Below are 15,072 nucleotides of genomic sequence, written 5' to 3'. Positions count from 1 at the left end.
AATTTATTAAGGGCTTACGCCGAACCAAAACCACCCTAGCCTATAACTCCACAGGGTACAGGGTACTGTGATCCCTACAACCCCAGCTAACTTGGCTCTCCTCCCTGCCCTGGGCCGGGACTACCCCAACCTCGGCCGGTCGGGCGGAGTAGCCTCCCCTAGCCTAGTGTGAGGATCACCTACCCCGAGTCCCCACTCCTATCTCAGACGAACCCCTGTTACATCCCGGGTCCCCCTTTATATACTCCCCTCGGGAGCATGACGTCACCGTCCCCCAAGGTCCGCCTGACGTCACGTTCTGCGACGCCACTCTCTCCGAGGGCGAGCGTGACGTCACACACTACTCCTTTACACTTGTAATGCACTGCACAGTATTCACTCGCTCTCGAAGAGAGAACGACTCCTGAGGCAAGAGGAACCACAGACGAGCGGGAAAGAATCCAGGCGGTGAGCCGGTGCCAAATTACCCCCCTCCCCTACCCTCCAAGCTCTGTGGTCCTCTATGTATTGAGATGTTATTGTCAGTTCGTAAGGGTTTACATGCGGGAGGAAACTCACCTCCATACTGCTGGTATACAGACATGCACCATCGCTGCAGCCAATTGCACTTTGCACTGTGAGAGCTGGCCAAATGGATTGTAGCTGGCATAGCATATTGTCAATTAATTACTTCTGAGAAATGAATGGAATAGTGGGAGACATTATCCGTTGTTGTTGGTGATGGTGAATGCGTGCTATGTCATGGCCATGGAAACGCCATAATTTAAACAGAGTCTGCAATTTTTTTTATCTCTTATGTTCACTATATGTTATGTAGGTGTAAGTGTTAAACGTCTGAACTATTTTATAAAGATCACTCGATAAACCACATGATATTTTTTCTAATGATTGCCAGTCAATATGTGAAACATTTCATAAGTAGACTGTAAATTGCCGAATGTTGTATTGTCCCTGAAAAAGCCGTTACTAATGTAAACAAAAAGTCGAATCATCTTCTTGGTTCTTTCGGTAAAGTTACGTAGAAGGGAAGTAATAAAATAATAAAAATAAAACATAATAAAACAATTCTCACGACGTTTCGGCCACAACGCAAGAGAATAGTTGTATTATGTTTTATTTTTATTATTTTATTACTTCCCTTCTACGTGACTTTACCGAAAGAACCAAGAAGATGAATCCCTGCAGTCACGAAAGCTTTAAATCGAAAAGTCGAATATGTATGTATTAACTTGTGCGTGTTAAGAATAGGTTGATCGCAGTAGATCAGAGATCATAGCCTGCATATATTGTTGTTTCTTGATGAGGACATTTCTCTAATTTTGTTTTGTGTTGTTCCTGTAGTCATTTTCCGTCGCTTGGGGCTGTGGATCAAGTATTCGGACAGCAAACGGAATAGCAAAGAATGTGCACTCACCACTCCCTATTACAACGTACCCCTCTACAACATTGCTTATTGCAATCACGCCCTTGTTGTGCTGCACACCTCAAACTCGTTTTAGTAATGCGTCATTTCTAAATGTTAACGATTGACACACTAACCAACTAACTGGTCAAAGGTTTAAAGCAATAAATGAATGCATGATCAACCAAATTACTGAAAACATGCAATTTCAAAGTGTGCATTAAGTATATATGATGCTGCTTGTAGACCAGTTGTTTGTTAAGACCTGTTTGACACATAATCGACATTTACATCCTTGTTTTCGCACGATATGCTTGATGATCTAAGAATTATCTGTCATTGTCAAAACCCATTTATCCACTAACCAATTTACTAATTCCTTATCAGTGCTGTGACGGACGTAAATTCTGTAACCAAATGCAGATAATTCCATCCAATTTAAAATAACTCAGTCACTCAAATGTCACCTTACATTGCGTCGTATTACATTGTATAATACAATTAACCTTGAATACATTTAAGTAGTCATTTGGTTTACATTACCACTCAAAATGATCTACGTAGAATGTATTGTCTCCACATAGTGCAGCATATTCTCACAGTAAATAATTCTACATCAAACATGATCCACTTCACTGCTACTCCGTTCTAGTCTTTTTCTGAGGCAACATATTACATTGCCATATGCACTTATTACTTAGATTTATGGAAATTTAGCATGTATTACTAATTAACCCAATTTAAACCTCTAAATTATCTTGAAGTACCATATTTCACTAACTTTCTTGTGCAATTTGTTTTCATCAGGAAGTTAAGGAATTTTAAATACTGTCAAGCATGTTATATTTTGTTCTCTCGTGTGATTTCACAATGAATATATTGTCGTTCAGTGCATCCACTGAATCTGAAACGTATGTTTACTATGATTTTACGATGATTATTGGTGAGAGGGATTAAAATTATATATTAGTTTTAAATAATAATTACATAATTCAGTGTATTATGAATATAGAATAAAGCAATACAAAACATTGGTGTGTGTCTTCGCGTCTCCATGGAGCAATACAAGGAATATAATAATGGAAAAGTGAAATAGTTGTTAAATATTTAAATTCACCAAGTGTCGCATTCACCAACTCCTCTTGTAAGCACCACAACAACAGTTCCAATTTGCCACTAAGTGGCGTCATTACCATGGTGTTTGTGCCAGGCGATATGCACCTTGAGGCCATGTGAAAAGTATGAACGGCTCACTGGCAAGAGGCTATGAGACAGACGCAGGCTTTATGCGTTAACTGAGATGACCGGCATTTTCAACAACCCCACACTCGCCACTGCTGGCTTGCTATGATGTCACCACGAGACACGGATAATTTCTGCGAGCATTTTATTCACATTGATATAATTTCACCTATAGAATAAAAATGTATTTTTACGCATTAAAATATCATTTGAAAACCGATTAGAAATGCTATGACAAATACACAAGTAAAAACACAGAAGCTTTAAGGTATTTTTAAAATGTAAAACGTGTAAATGAAATTGATATAGTCTGCAAAAATGTAAATATATTTGTATTAACACTCAAACTAAATACTTTATATATTTGAAACATAACTTGAAATAGAGCAACACTATAATAAGTCACGATGTAAGTTAAATAATGTGTTAAATGCATTACAAGTGTAATCAAACATGCCTAAATGCGATACACATTTGCAACTTAGGGTGGTATTAAAAGCACGTTACACCAAGTGAGCCGCGGTGTATTTTGAAATACGACCCTGAACATCTGATTTACATGTTGGTTAAGTGCTCTGTTTTGTTGAAGCAAATGTAGAAACATAAAATTATCCAGCAGACTTGAATGGTCGCATACCAACATGTGTTACCTACACTGTAGTTAAATGAATTTGATTGTGTTTCCGGCACATTCTTTTTTTATATATATCAGCACATCTTTCCAAATGGCACTATATTTCGTCTGATTTTTGATAGATTTCTTGGGTTAGAGCCAGGGGTCCCCAACCCCCGGGCCGCGGACCAGTTACCGGTCCTTGCCCTGTTAGGAACCGGGCCGCACAGCAGGAGGTGAGCGGTGGGCGAGCGAGCAAAGTTTCATCATCTGTATTGACAGATGAAGCTTCATCATCTGTATTGACAGCCGCTCCCCATTGCTCGCATTGTCGTCTGAGCTCCGCCTCCTGTCAGATCAGCGGCGACATTAGATTCTCATAGGAGCGCGAGCCCGACTGTGTAAACTGCGCATGCGAGGGATCTAGGTTGCGCACTCCTTATGAGAAGTCAGAATCCGACACTTATTTTAGTCCGCGCGTGGCCCGCCCATTATTTTATTAACCACTTCCGTCTTCGCCTCTTTCCCGCACTGCGCACTCGTCTCAATCACAGTTTTGGTAAGCCCACAAGCTAACCCCTAGCCTGAGAGCTTATTTGAAAAGGGGGAAAGACCCAATGATGACCCCCCCCCCGGTCCGTGAAAAAATGGTATTCCACGAAATCGGTCCCTGGTGCCAAAAAGGTTGGGGACCGCTGGGTTAGGCCACTTAATTCTAGATTTGAAGCTTTCGTGACTGCAAGGATTCATACTCTTAGTTCTTTCGGTAAAGTCACGAAGGTAATTTCATTTTTTACCTACATGACTTTACCGAAAGAACTAAGAGTATTAGGCCACTTAATTGTCTGACCAAATCCATGCTGTTAAGGGGCCCCCACCACCTGACACAGCCAAACAAATTGTCACGTTGTCTACAAGCATCTAACTTGCAAATGAGTATTGCTTTGGCTCACCGGTAAGTTCAAAGGACAATACTCACAAACAATTTTAGCAATTTGATATGACGTTTTGTTTGAAACTATATCACTATTTAAAACTTTAAAAAAACACTTAGCAGGTAGGCTCACTGAGTTATAAGCTCTTTTTCAGAAGCGACCTGACCACAAATGTTAGCTTAACGAAGTGGCTTACACGTGAAAATCTGTAACAGCTAAATGCAGTACTCTAAACGCAGTATCAGGACAACATCCAGATATTCAGAGTAGCAGTCCATAAAGGCAAGATCATTTTGACTTTCTTGATTGTGGTAAACATCATTATGTGGCCTTACACAAATAAATCAATTATCAATCGTAATATTTACTGAGAAAAACCTATGCTTTAAGTATAGATTGTTATATCTTTCATTTTAGTTTAAACACCATGAACGGATTTTAATGAAGATATTTTAATTGAGGAGTAATTTATATACAGCCATGGAAATATACTCTCTTAGAACAAGCCATGCTGGAAAGTCATTTTCCATTCCCGACACCATCCCCATCACCGACGTCATCTGCAGAGGGATTCTCATTTCCTTTGAGCTGCCCCGCAATGTGCATCTCTCCCAGCCGTACAGCGATCCTGTCGCTCAGGTGCAGGTAGTCCGCACGGAGTTGCTGAAGTTCCAACTCCATCATTTCCTTCTCTCGAAGTGCCTCCCGAGCCAGCTCCTCCTCCTGAAGCAAAGCCTCCCTGCTTCGTTTAGCTTCAGCTTCTGCCTGCACCCTGGCTCTGTTGGTCTCAGCCACCTCTCTCTGCAGAAGCTGCTTGTCTTCCTTGAGAGCCTGCACGAGTTTCCCTGTGGCCCTGAGCTCCTCACGCATGCCCTGGGCACTCTTTGCTGCGATGCTCTGCCCTAGGCGGGCCTCTTCCAGTTCGGCTTGTAGTTTCTGCTCCGTGGCATTGCACCTCTGTCGTAACTCCTCCAGCTCCTTCCGTGCAAAATGGTTGGCCCGTTCTTTTTCCATCATTGCTGCTTCCAACTGCTCATTCTCTTCTCTCTCTTTCACCATCTATATGCGAAGATTGAACAAAACGGGCAGCGCTCAAATGCAATATTATTACATTGAAAGATCAATTGACAAGTTGTCATATTCGTAATTTATATACAACCGTAGTTTTTTTTATTTGGTAGATTATTTTACTTAATAATGTTGCATATGATTGACCAAATCATGAAAATCAGAATTAATTAATAACCTATATTGAACTGATCCGATGAAAATGTTACAAAAGTATTAACCTCGTCATAGAATTGTATATATACATGTGTATATGGCAATCATTTCATTAATGAAATGGACAAATTAGATATTGAAAACATACTTTTTTTACAACGTAAGACTTAAACAATGTTTGTGGTGAGTGGACGTACGGCTCAGTGACGGGCTTACCTTTGTGAGTAATTCCTTTTTTTCAGCTTTGAGTTGCTGTTCCTTCTCACGCAGGTCAAGGATGTCATCGTCACTCTGGTGCAGCCGATGCCTGCAGTCTTCCAGATCTTCCCTCAGCTGAGCCTCCATCTCCCCCAGGAGTTGCTTCTCCCGGATCAACCTGTACGCTGCCTCCGTCAGGTGCAGGCACTCCTCCCGCGATGCCTGCGCTGCTTGATTTCCCCCGTTATTCTCCTCGCGAGCCCTCTGGAAAGCATCTTGCAGTTTTTGTTTTTCTTGCTTCGTTTCTCTCAGCGTCGATGACAATGACTCGTTCTCCTCCTGTCGTTTTTTTAGGCTCAGGAACAACGCGTGTTTTTCCTGCAGTGCTCGCTCGAGTGCAGCGTTCTGCTCATTGAGTTGTTCCCTCGACTCTTCGTATTTATGCACCAACCTTCGCAGGTCTCTCAAGCAGGATTTCTTTTGCTTTTCAGTTTCAGAAAGTTTTCTTAGCATTGCCATTTTGTCAGAATCTCCATTACTCTCTCCATCTTGATTTGCCATGTTTTCACTGTGCATTTTCTGACTTTGCAAAGGGAGCATATCTTTGCTATTTTCTGAAGCTACACACTTTAGTTGCGATGGAAAACGTAGATTGTCTCTATCGCTATAATCATTAGTGGCTCCGCTTGTGGACGTATCACTTTCCAATTCAACATCAACAGTTTGGTCGTTGATCTTTAGTTCCCCCATCTTCAAATGTGAATTAATCTCACAACCCTGCCTTGTCATTTTGGAGTCACAATTCGTTTCTGGAAGAATGTGGCTATGGGAATTCGACGTCACTGTATATTCCCATGGCCTATCATATCCCGCTACAGTTTTGTTGGGACACATCTCGGATGCGTTCATACCTGTGGCTACTCTCTTGTCCCTGAGTTCTCTATGGAGACTTGTGTTTTCTTCTTCCAAATATGAAATTGAATTTTGCAAGGCTTCCACTGTTGCTTTTAATTCTAAAACATTGTCTGATGTTTTTCTTCCATATGAATATTTAATTTCCTCTCCTTGTTCCATGTCCTCGATATTGTCATCGAAATATGAACAACTTCTGTCCGTTGATGCCTGCTCAAGATTGTGGAAGTTTTTTCTGCGTGCCCAACCTTTTCTCTCGAGTCCAGACTGTTCATTCGTAATCTTGGTATCTATTTTCCACCCCTGTAGATCATCTGCAAGCCTCGCTTTTTGCAAGTACAAATTGCCCATCGATTCATAGACATGGTCTCCAGTGCTCACTCTATCGCTCAGGCTGCTTTGCAGCTCATCTCCAGCATAAGCAAATAATTCTGGTTCATGCTCTAATATGGACATCTCCTTCAAGGCGGAGGTGACACACGTAACTTGTGTTGTAGGGGAAACACAACCTCTTTGCAAAACCTTTTCTCTCACAGCTGAATCTTGATCAACATTCAGCACATTGGATGGTGAAAGCAAACCATACCATTGTTGTTGTCCATGCGTGGATCGGTCGCGATTGCCAGTGAGATATGACGGTTCAAAGATGTGATTGGGAGAATAATTTTCCTGCGTCTATAAACTTGATTGGGAAGAATGTTATTTTGTTGATTGATTTAGTTTAAAAGTCGAGTGGAAGGCAATACTTCATGAACCAGCCTGAAAAACAAATGTAGGCATGTGTCATTGTATCTTGACTTAAAGCTTTCGTGACTGCAGGAATTCATATTCTTTGGGTATTTCGGTAAAGTCACGTAGATGGGTACAAATGAAAAAATAATAAATATAAATATTTTGTTTATTTTATATATTTTTTTATTTGTACCTATCTACGTGACTTTACCGAAAGACCCAAAGAATATGTGTCATTGTATTTTCGGCAGTTAATTTGTATTACAGTATCCCGGGATGGAGCGTTGGCACAGTGGTTAACACACTTCGTGGTGAACTTGGCAACTTGAATTCCGTGACTGGCCATTAGTGGCGAGTAATTTTAAATGTTTTCTGGCCTCTATTATACAAACACGCACTTGCCAGCATGTGTAGACATGGTCCAACAAACCCCCATGACTGATAGGGTGTAGGGAGGCATTCCTTCAACATTCGATTGACAAAGGGCTCGAACACATTATTAATATTGTATTGCTTGTTTGAGTGTGGAATATATTTTCCCAGCATACTGCTGTAAAATAAAAAAATTCCCAATGCTGGCACAGCTGCCTCTAGTTGGGTACAGCCATACAACTTTGCTTTCTTTTCAAATAAAATCACAAAATACTTAGTCCACATGATGAATTTAAAATAAGAATGCTCCGGAAGAAGGTGTAATGCCGAATTTAATGGCAACGTGCACGAAATGACCTACACATCACCTAGACTACAAAATATGTCCGAACAAATGATGTGAAATGCACAACATGATTAAATGACATTGAATACTACATCTGACGCCACGCTGCTATTGTGGACTACAAGTTTTTCTCGTTCCTCAGCAGTGGGCCCAGCACCTCAAACCACTCCCTGTTATTCAAAGGGAACCACAGACCTCCTCCCTACAACAACATCAAGCAGCAGATAAGGCTCACAAGTGACGGACAACATTTGCTTTTACCAACTTTCCCCTCCAGGTCAAAGGCTTTGGAGTATTGACAGAGTTTGACCAGCGGTTCACCAACAGCTTTTATCTGTTTGGTACTTTTAAACATACGTTTCCATCATCACGAGGATTAGTAGAAACAAGTGCTTGCGGAAATATTGATAGACTATAATTTAAGTAGAGTTTATAGTGCTCAGTAAGCACCTTAACTTTTGTAGAAAAAATATTTTACTCAATCTTTAATTTAAATTGATTTATTCATATCACATTTTCAATCCCTTTTATAAACTTCAGTAATTACAGCAGTCCCCCGCGTTACAGAATGTAGTAAATTATTCATATTAATTGACAGGCATGAACTTGTGGTCAAATTTACGTATTTTTCTTGTGGAGGCTGTCTGTCCATACCATATCGGTCCTATCAATAGCGTGACATCAAATGCCACGTTTCGGCAAATATTCTCTGGGATTAATTTAGCATGTAGTTTTTAAAATAATTCATCCACATAAAAAAAACGGAATCTAAATGTAGATAATAATATCCCACCTCCAACTCGAGTAGGCTCAAATAACCCTCAATGGCTTGGATTGACAAACAAGCTGTGCGTGTTAACAGAATGAAACTCATAATAAAGGTTTTTGGGTCGTGAACATTCCTCAAGCTTTTAGCTGAATCCTGCGAGACCGATTAAATCAGTGGCACGTGCATGAGAGCGGGCAACGCTCGTCGCTTGGCTGCGGCTGTTTCTTTTTTAAAGTCTTTGAAAGTTTACTAACCCTCCAGATTGCTCACGCTCAAACTGTGACCACTCACAAACTATAAAAACATTTTTTTCTCTCTCTCTCTCTCAACGCGTGGCGCTTGCCTTTGTGTCATTGTTCTACCTTCAGAGTCTAGGCATGTAAATTGATGAGAGAGAAAAAGCAAAGCTACCTCTGGGCACACTGTCACATTTGATGAATAATTTCTTGAGTTTCTGCACTCGTGCTGTAGGCTTAGCAGTAGGATATCTATAAGGCAAATGGCGCAGTTGACAGAGGCACTTGCTCAGTGTGTTTCTTTGGCTGTTTCGAATGCTGTCTTCGTGATTTTATGGCTAGCACCACGCGTGTGGGTTTGTTATAATGTACGTGGACTAATATTGACACCCCCTCCTTTTCAATCCAGCGCTAGATGAACGCTTCCCCGTGGTCTATTATTCATTGGTGTGCTTTATTAACCATACTTCACCACGTCATTGGCTACAGATGCCAACCATGGGCAAAATCAAACCAAGGTCGCCTGGCTGATAATGCAGTTTGCTAACTGCTGCACCTAAATACTCTCGCCAGTGCTCCATCCCCATAAATATATTAATATAGTAAACATATTGGTCCACTTCCCATTTAAAATATTTTCCAGCTAAGTTTGCTTATCATTCAGTAGCAGCAAGACAACTTTAAAATAGGTATTGCTATAAATGGCGTTAAGAAGTATCTCCACCAATGACGTCGTAAAAATGTTTTTTTTGGGTTGGATGAATGTTATATTACCTATTACTGATACTAAACTGATCAATTGTCACACATTTAACTGCAATACAACTTAGGCTAGAAGAAACATCATCATGAAATGAAACACATTAATGCAAAACAATTGTGAGATTTTACCCACGTGTGTCCCATATGTGTACACACTTGTAGTTGGTCGGTTTTTCTCTCCCTTTGTCAGATCAATGACCCCATTATAATCCCTGAATGCGTGTTTATCCTCTGAGTCAACCGACTGAGCATTTGACAGTTATTCGTTGGTGTGAGAGGCATGGTGCAAAGAAAATAAATAACAGCAATAGAAAGGAATATATTTGTAAGGTAAACACACAGATACACGGGAGCAGTCACCCATGCTTTGACACTGTCCCACATCCCTTTGGTCCAGTGTAGGCAGCTCGTGGCATGATTGACAATCCCAATTGTTAAAGTTAATCTATTGTTGGATTGACTACCGTGCCTTCCACCGCAGCACCAGGTGTGCATGTGTAACATGTTCAACAATATACACATTAAATGCATTGCACAAAAAAAAAACTTTCCCAAACAGACATTGTGCTCACTGCCAAAATTCGAGCCAGTTGAGTTGGTTAGATGTCGTGCCAAACATGTCAAGATAATAACTTTTGGATCTTTAATAGAAGAAAGTCTCCTAGTGTGTGAAACGCAAGCCCTTGGTTACAGTGAGCCCCAGAGTCCAGGAGGGCGAATGGAGGACCTTTGGATTTTTTGTAACTGTTCACTTTCCCTGTGCTCCGTTTTTTTGGAATGCACGCATTACCACCCGCAGCTGTGGAAAATGACAACAAATCTTGCCAAGGCAACCTTCGGGGCATTGTAAATACCACTCATTGTCTGAGTAAACGTATTTGTGAATAGATTTTGTTGTTGTTAAAACTGTTGTATAATGGATCATTGTGTTTGTTGACAGAATTATAATATGTGCTAGAGCTGTACATCATTATTAATATTATACTGATGAAGACACAGAGATGGGTTAACTTGTTTTTTCCTGACACTTGAATTATTATATCATGTTCATAGTTATATTATTGTGGATGTATACATAACATGTAACACGTAATTAATGCTTAATTTCATTGCTTGTGGTTACTATAGAATGCATACCACCAATAAAATTGAAAAAATACCTTGTGCTGAATTGCGATATACGATCCTCTGAAAACCGCTGCAATCAACAAAGTTAAATATTCCATTTTTACATTTAAATATGTCAGAAAGAGTGCTAAACGAAAACATGCTAGTTTGCCTTGCAGATTAAATTACGTGTGAAAGTAAATGTTTACCTTATGATATAACGTAAATTGCCATCCCACACTTCCAGGATGGTCAGTTATGTTCACTCAACATCAACGATCCGTATTGCGCGGGTGGGCCCTAATCCTGCAGTGAATTGTCAAAGGGCGCTGCAAATGACATAACACGATTCATATTTACATTATACCCACGTACAAGTTACAAGTTGAACTCACTTATTTTTACAATTGCACCTGTTGTCAGAATGCTCCCATCAAGCATTGTCCACACTGTGGTAAGCTGTTGCGTAGATCGTGTTTACTGGTCTTTGGCAGCCTCAGCCTATCATTATATAATACTGACAATTTAATAAAGCCACGTACGTCTTACCTTCGTGCATGCAGTTCGCCAAATATCATCAATGCTTACGTTCACACGATAAACTAAATCCCTTTCACAAGCACATACAAAAGATCATCCTATGTGCTGCATGCAATGTTGTAAGCTTTTGCCATCAAACAAAACACACACGTGAAAAAATACGAAACTACGTTAAAAAGATGGGGGGGGGTGTAAATACTAGAACTATTCTCACATATAACAAAAAATCCCCTTACCTCGAGAGACTTAATATCCAAGAGTTTCGAAGAAGTGTCGCCTTTACGCGCACGCCTGCCTTGTGAACCACAGCTGACGGCGGTGTTGCGAGCGAGAGGTGGGGGGGCGGCCAACTTGAGCACGCACGCCCGATGCATTCGAAGTGGCGCGGTTGAGAGTGACAACCCCAAATAAGCTTTCACCACTGACGCCCCCCGCATTGTGTGCGTGTGGCCCAGGCAACGAATTGCACGGTCCAAGACGCTCGCCCTCCCGCCGTGCACCCGAGTCCTCAAAACCCATCGCTTGGTGGCTTTTGGCGACCACTCGTTAAACCCAAACACCTACAGTGCAAGCATCGATAATCTCAGCAGAGTAATACTGAGAAGGCTACCGATCAGAATGTGAGGAATTTGTGGTGAAATGTAATCCTCGAGATGTTTTTTTCTTTTATTCGAGCCACCCACTTGTGGCTGGTTTTAATATTTTCTCAGAAAAGCCATCCTGATTTCTTAAGACTTCTCGGGGTGGTCTGGTGCGGCGTGACCTTTCACGTCATTTTATTGGCGTTATTGTTGTTTAATCAAGGTGTTAACCCTGTCCTCGCCAAGTCGCTTCGCTTTCCTCACGATCGGAACTAACTTTAAAAGTAGATAAGGACCATTTAGTCACCTTTCATCTGCAAAGAGAGCAGAGATATTTGGATAAAATGGTAAAATACACAAAAAATGTGCAAGATGTGTTGTGTGTGTGGATTTGACGGTGACCAATTATGATCGAGGTGCTTTGGAGGCAAGGGTTGAAGACGTGTTAAACTCTTAAACTAGCTGGGATGCAAGGTAGCCAGGAAGAGCAAGTGGGTTTATGAACGTGTCTCTTGCAAACCTTCGAGTGTTATCCCATCATGTATGTGAGTGTTCTCTAGGCATTGTGCTTTTCTCTCATTCAAAACACACTGTCAAAATGAATTGACCAATTAAAGTATTCCAATGCCGGACCCTCATGAAAATGTTTAATTAAGCTTTGCTAAGTAAATAGCATTATTGAGTTGGGTCCAGGATAAAAATTCTGAAATAAAAAGCAGAACTGAGTGCTTTTGGAATTGTATTTTTTGAATCATCATACCAATATGGTTAGTCCCCTCCATATATGAGCTCCCAGATTAATATGCCAGCAGTAAACATTGAGGAATATACTATACTGATTAGTCTTAATGAGGACAAAAGCCGTGTACACCTGTGTATTTATTTCACTGCTGCCCGTGGGTATGACCTAATCTCTCAACTCTTTGAGTCGGGGGTATAAATGAGAACATGGCCACACATTCAGTTATATTGAGCTGGTGGTCTGGATGTTTCCGAGAGCTTTTGTAAATGCAATGCACACCTTTGTGTGTGTGTGGTTAAATATACTGAGAGATAGAAAGAGGAGTAGATGAATCAGAGTTTAGGGACATTACATTGATAAAAAAACAAGTGAGTTTGGGAAGGAATCTGTCGCCGAAAGAGATTGTAACAAACGGACAAGACTGGCAACGGAATGACATCCAAAATAGGGATCATGCCCGAGTTCGGAAAGTCCAGCGCAGAGATGGAGCGATGAGATAAACTCCTGTGCAGGAGTGAGGTAAATCACAAAACTGACGGATGGTGATGGTGACATCCAGCAATGAATAAAACGCATCTGAATATGATGATGATGGAATATATTGCTGCAACAGGCCTATACTGTTGTTAATGTTAGTACAAGTGTCTTTAGAGTTGATTACAATATATTAGAGTATTTACAATTGAGGAATAATGGATGATTGCATGCCTACTTAATAGGCAAAATTATTCTACGAGGTGGATGAGAAATTGCGATAGTTCTTAACGTCTATGTCATAAAAGCTTTCAACACAAGGGTGTTTAGGATTTTCCAGCCCACCGTGTAGAGTGTTCAAAAGAATACAGCTTTCTTGTATGTGTAGCTGCCACACGTTCCCTTACTACGGCAATGCCGCTCACGCTTCAATAAATGATCTAATGTAAAGGAACAATCGACCACTTGAATGTTTAAGTCGAGGAAATAGATTGTAACCTTGCTACCGTCAACTGGGTGAGTTTACATGTCAGGCACACGGCCCCTGAATGCGGTTAGTGTCGAAAAGCCCTCTTGTTTATTAAAACAGCCAATAGATGGGGCTGCAACACAAGTTTAGTTTGTAATGCAGCATGGACTTCAGGGCCGTCCATAAATGACGTCACGCGATTTTGGACGATTTTTGACCCCTCCCCCCTTTGTCACACGGCGTCACAAAAAGTCAGACCCCCCCCTCAAATATGACGTCACAAAGCTCTGCCCCCCCCCCCTCCAAAATGAAACATACTTCAAATCGCTTTAAACTATTGTCATTGTAGTGCGTATTTAATGTGGCGCTGCACTCTGATGTTATAAGAGAAAACATGTATTAAAAAGTATATTTAATTAAGTAGAACGTGTTTTATTTATTTACAATGAGTTGTGTTAAAATATGTTTGTGGGACAATCGCATAAAGTAGAATGTTTTTATTTATTTCCATCTCGTTTTTTTATGATGGTAAAAACTGACCGTGTAACTGCATTGCGGACGCATGGTATTTAGTTGAATGCTGAGCTATAATTCTGGGCATGCATCTCATGCTTCAAAAAAGTTTTGGTTGTGAAATGATTGGTCAGAAACAGGCAGATAGGCATGTATGCGTGTGTGCTTTTTTTAAGGACAACCGTGCATGGGCTTGGATTAATCCAACAGAACTGGACAGAACCAGCTGTCACATTCTTTTTATTCTTGCCATACTTGAAGATCAGTGTTTGCTAATGGTCGTCGGGGAATGTGTGCAATTGTAATGCAATTATGTCAAGTAATTTGTATTTCATTCCATCTCCGAGGTCAGAAACTAACACAAAATAAAATGACACTGAAATGAAATGTGCACATTGTTATATGTTCGATTAAATCTAGAAATTACGAGGAAAAAAATTATCATAACGGAATGAAAGTGCAGGCCAGAAAACCAAACGTTTTAAACAACAGAGAAACGCGTGCAAAGCATTCAGATTTAGTACATAGTACAGGGTGTCCCAGATGTATTGTGACCCCAATTAATTTGCCCCAAGCATGATTTTCCTCTGCATATTAATTTCTGTTTTAAATAAACCTTACTTAAGAACAAAACATATAAACGTTTTAGAGAATGAAATTGGGGGGGGGGGGGGGGTGTGCAAGACATCTGGGCCACCCTGAAGTGGACGAAACCGGTTTACAGTTGTCGAGCTCTGTGTCACTGCTGCTGCTATCAGCCGATCTCATTTACTGAACATTATTTTTAAAGTGATTTAATACAAGACTGCAATGCACTTCTTCAGGAACTGTTGATGGATTTTGTGTGCTGCTTGAAACTAATTGCGCGTGTGCAATGTTTATATGTAATAATGAGCAAATTTC

General features: G+C 40.7%; 2 protein-coding genes across 4 annotated transcripts in view; one reads left to right on the top strand and one right to left on the bottom strand.

Moving 5' to 3' along the window:
• LOC144934173 (scavenger receptor cysteine-rich domain-containing protein DMBT1-like) overlaps positions 1-1,524 on the top strand; it is a 127,605-nt gene extending 126,081 nt beyond the window's left edge. Inside the window, exon 48 of the mRNA XM_078859719.1 lies at positions 1,342-1,524. The gene's annotated coding sequence lies outside the window, so the exon portion shown is untranslated. The remainder of the gene's footprint in view (positions 1-1,341) is intronic.
• Positions 1,525-4,170: 2,646 nt separating this feature from the next.
• On the bottom strand, positions 4,171-11,852 carry LOC144934062 (uncharacterized). 3 transcript variants are annotated; one of them, XM_078859431.1, is made up of 4 exons: positions 11,627-11,852; positions 11,060-11,179; positions 5,633-7,285; positions 4,171-5,251 (listed from the first exon to the last, which is right to left on the bottom strand). In XM_078859431.1, the coding sequence occupies exons 3-4, from the start codon at positions 6,980-6,982 to the stop codon at positions 4,712-4,714; spliced, it is 1,890 nt and encodes a 629-aa protein (XP_078715557.1). In that variant the 5' UTR covers positions 6,983-7,285; positions 11,060-11,179; positions 11,627-11,852; the 3' UTR covers positions 4,171-4,711. The 3 variants fall into 3 exon arrangements, with proteins under 3 accessions (XP_078715557.1, XP_078715558.1, XP_078715559.1); XM_078859432.1 differs by lacking the exon at positions 11,060-11,179 and adding an exon at positions 10,904-10,941 and having other exon boundaries at positions 11,627-11,645; XM_078859433.1 differs by lacking the exon at positions 11,060-11,179.
• Positions 11,853-15,072: the final 3,220 nt, after the last annotated feature.

This window comes from Lampetra fluviatilis, chromosome 9 (genome assembly GCF_964198595.1).
Source record: "Lampetra fluviatilis chromosome 9, kcLamFluv1.1, whole genome shotgun sequence".
Lineage (NCBI taxonomy): Eukaryota > Metazoa > Chordata > Hyperoartia > Petromyzontiformes > Petromyzontidae > Lampetra > Lampetra fluviatilis.
This window is presented reverse-complemented; position numbering and strand designations above follow the sequence as displayed.

Bases quoted from the DNA above. Each gene is read 5' to 3' on its own strand.
- LOC144934062 (XM_078859431.1), bottom strand. From the start codon at position 6,982: ATGTCCATATTAGAGCATGAACCAGAATTATTTGCTTATGCTGGAGAT. The intron at 5,252-5,632 runs GTAAGCCCGTCA...CTTCGCATATAG, and splicing joins AAAAGGAATTACTCACAAAG to ATGGTGAAAGAGAGAGAAGA.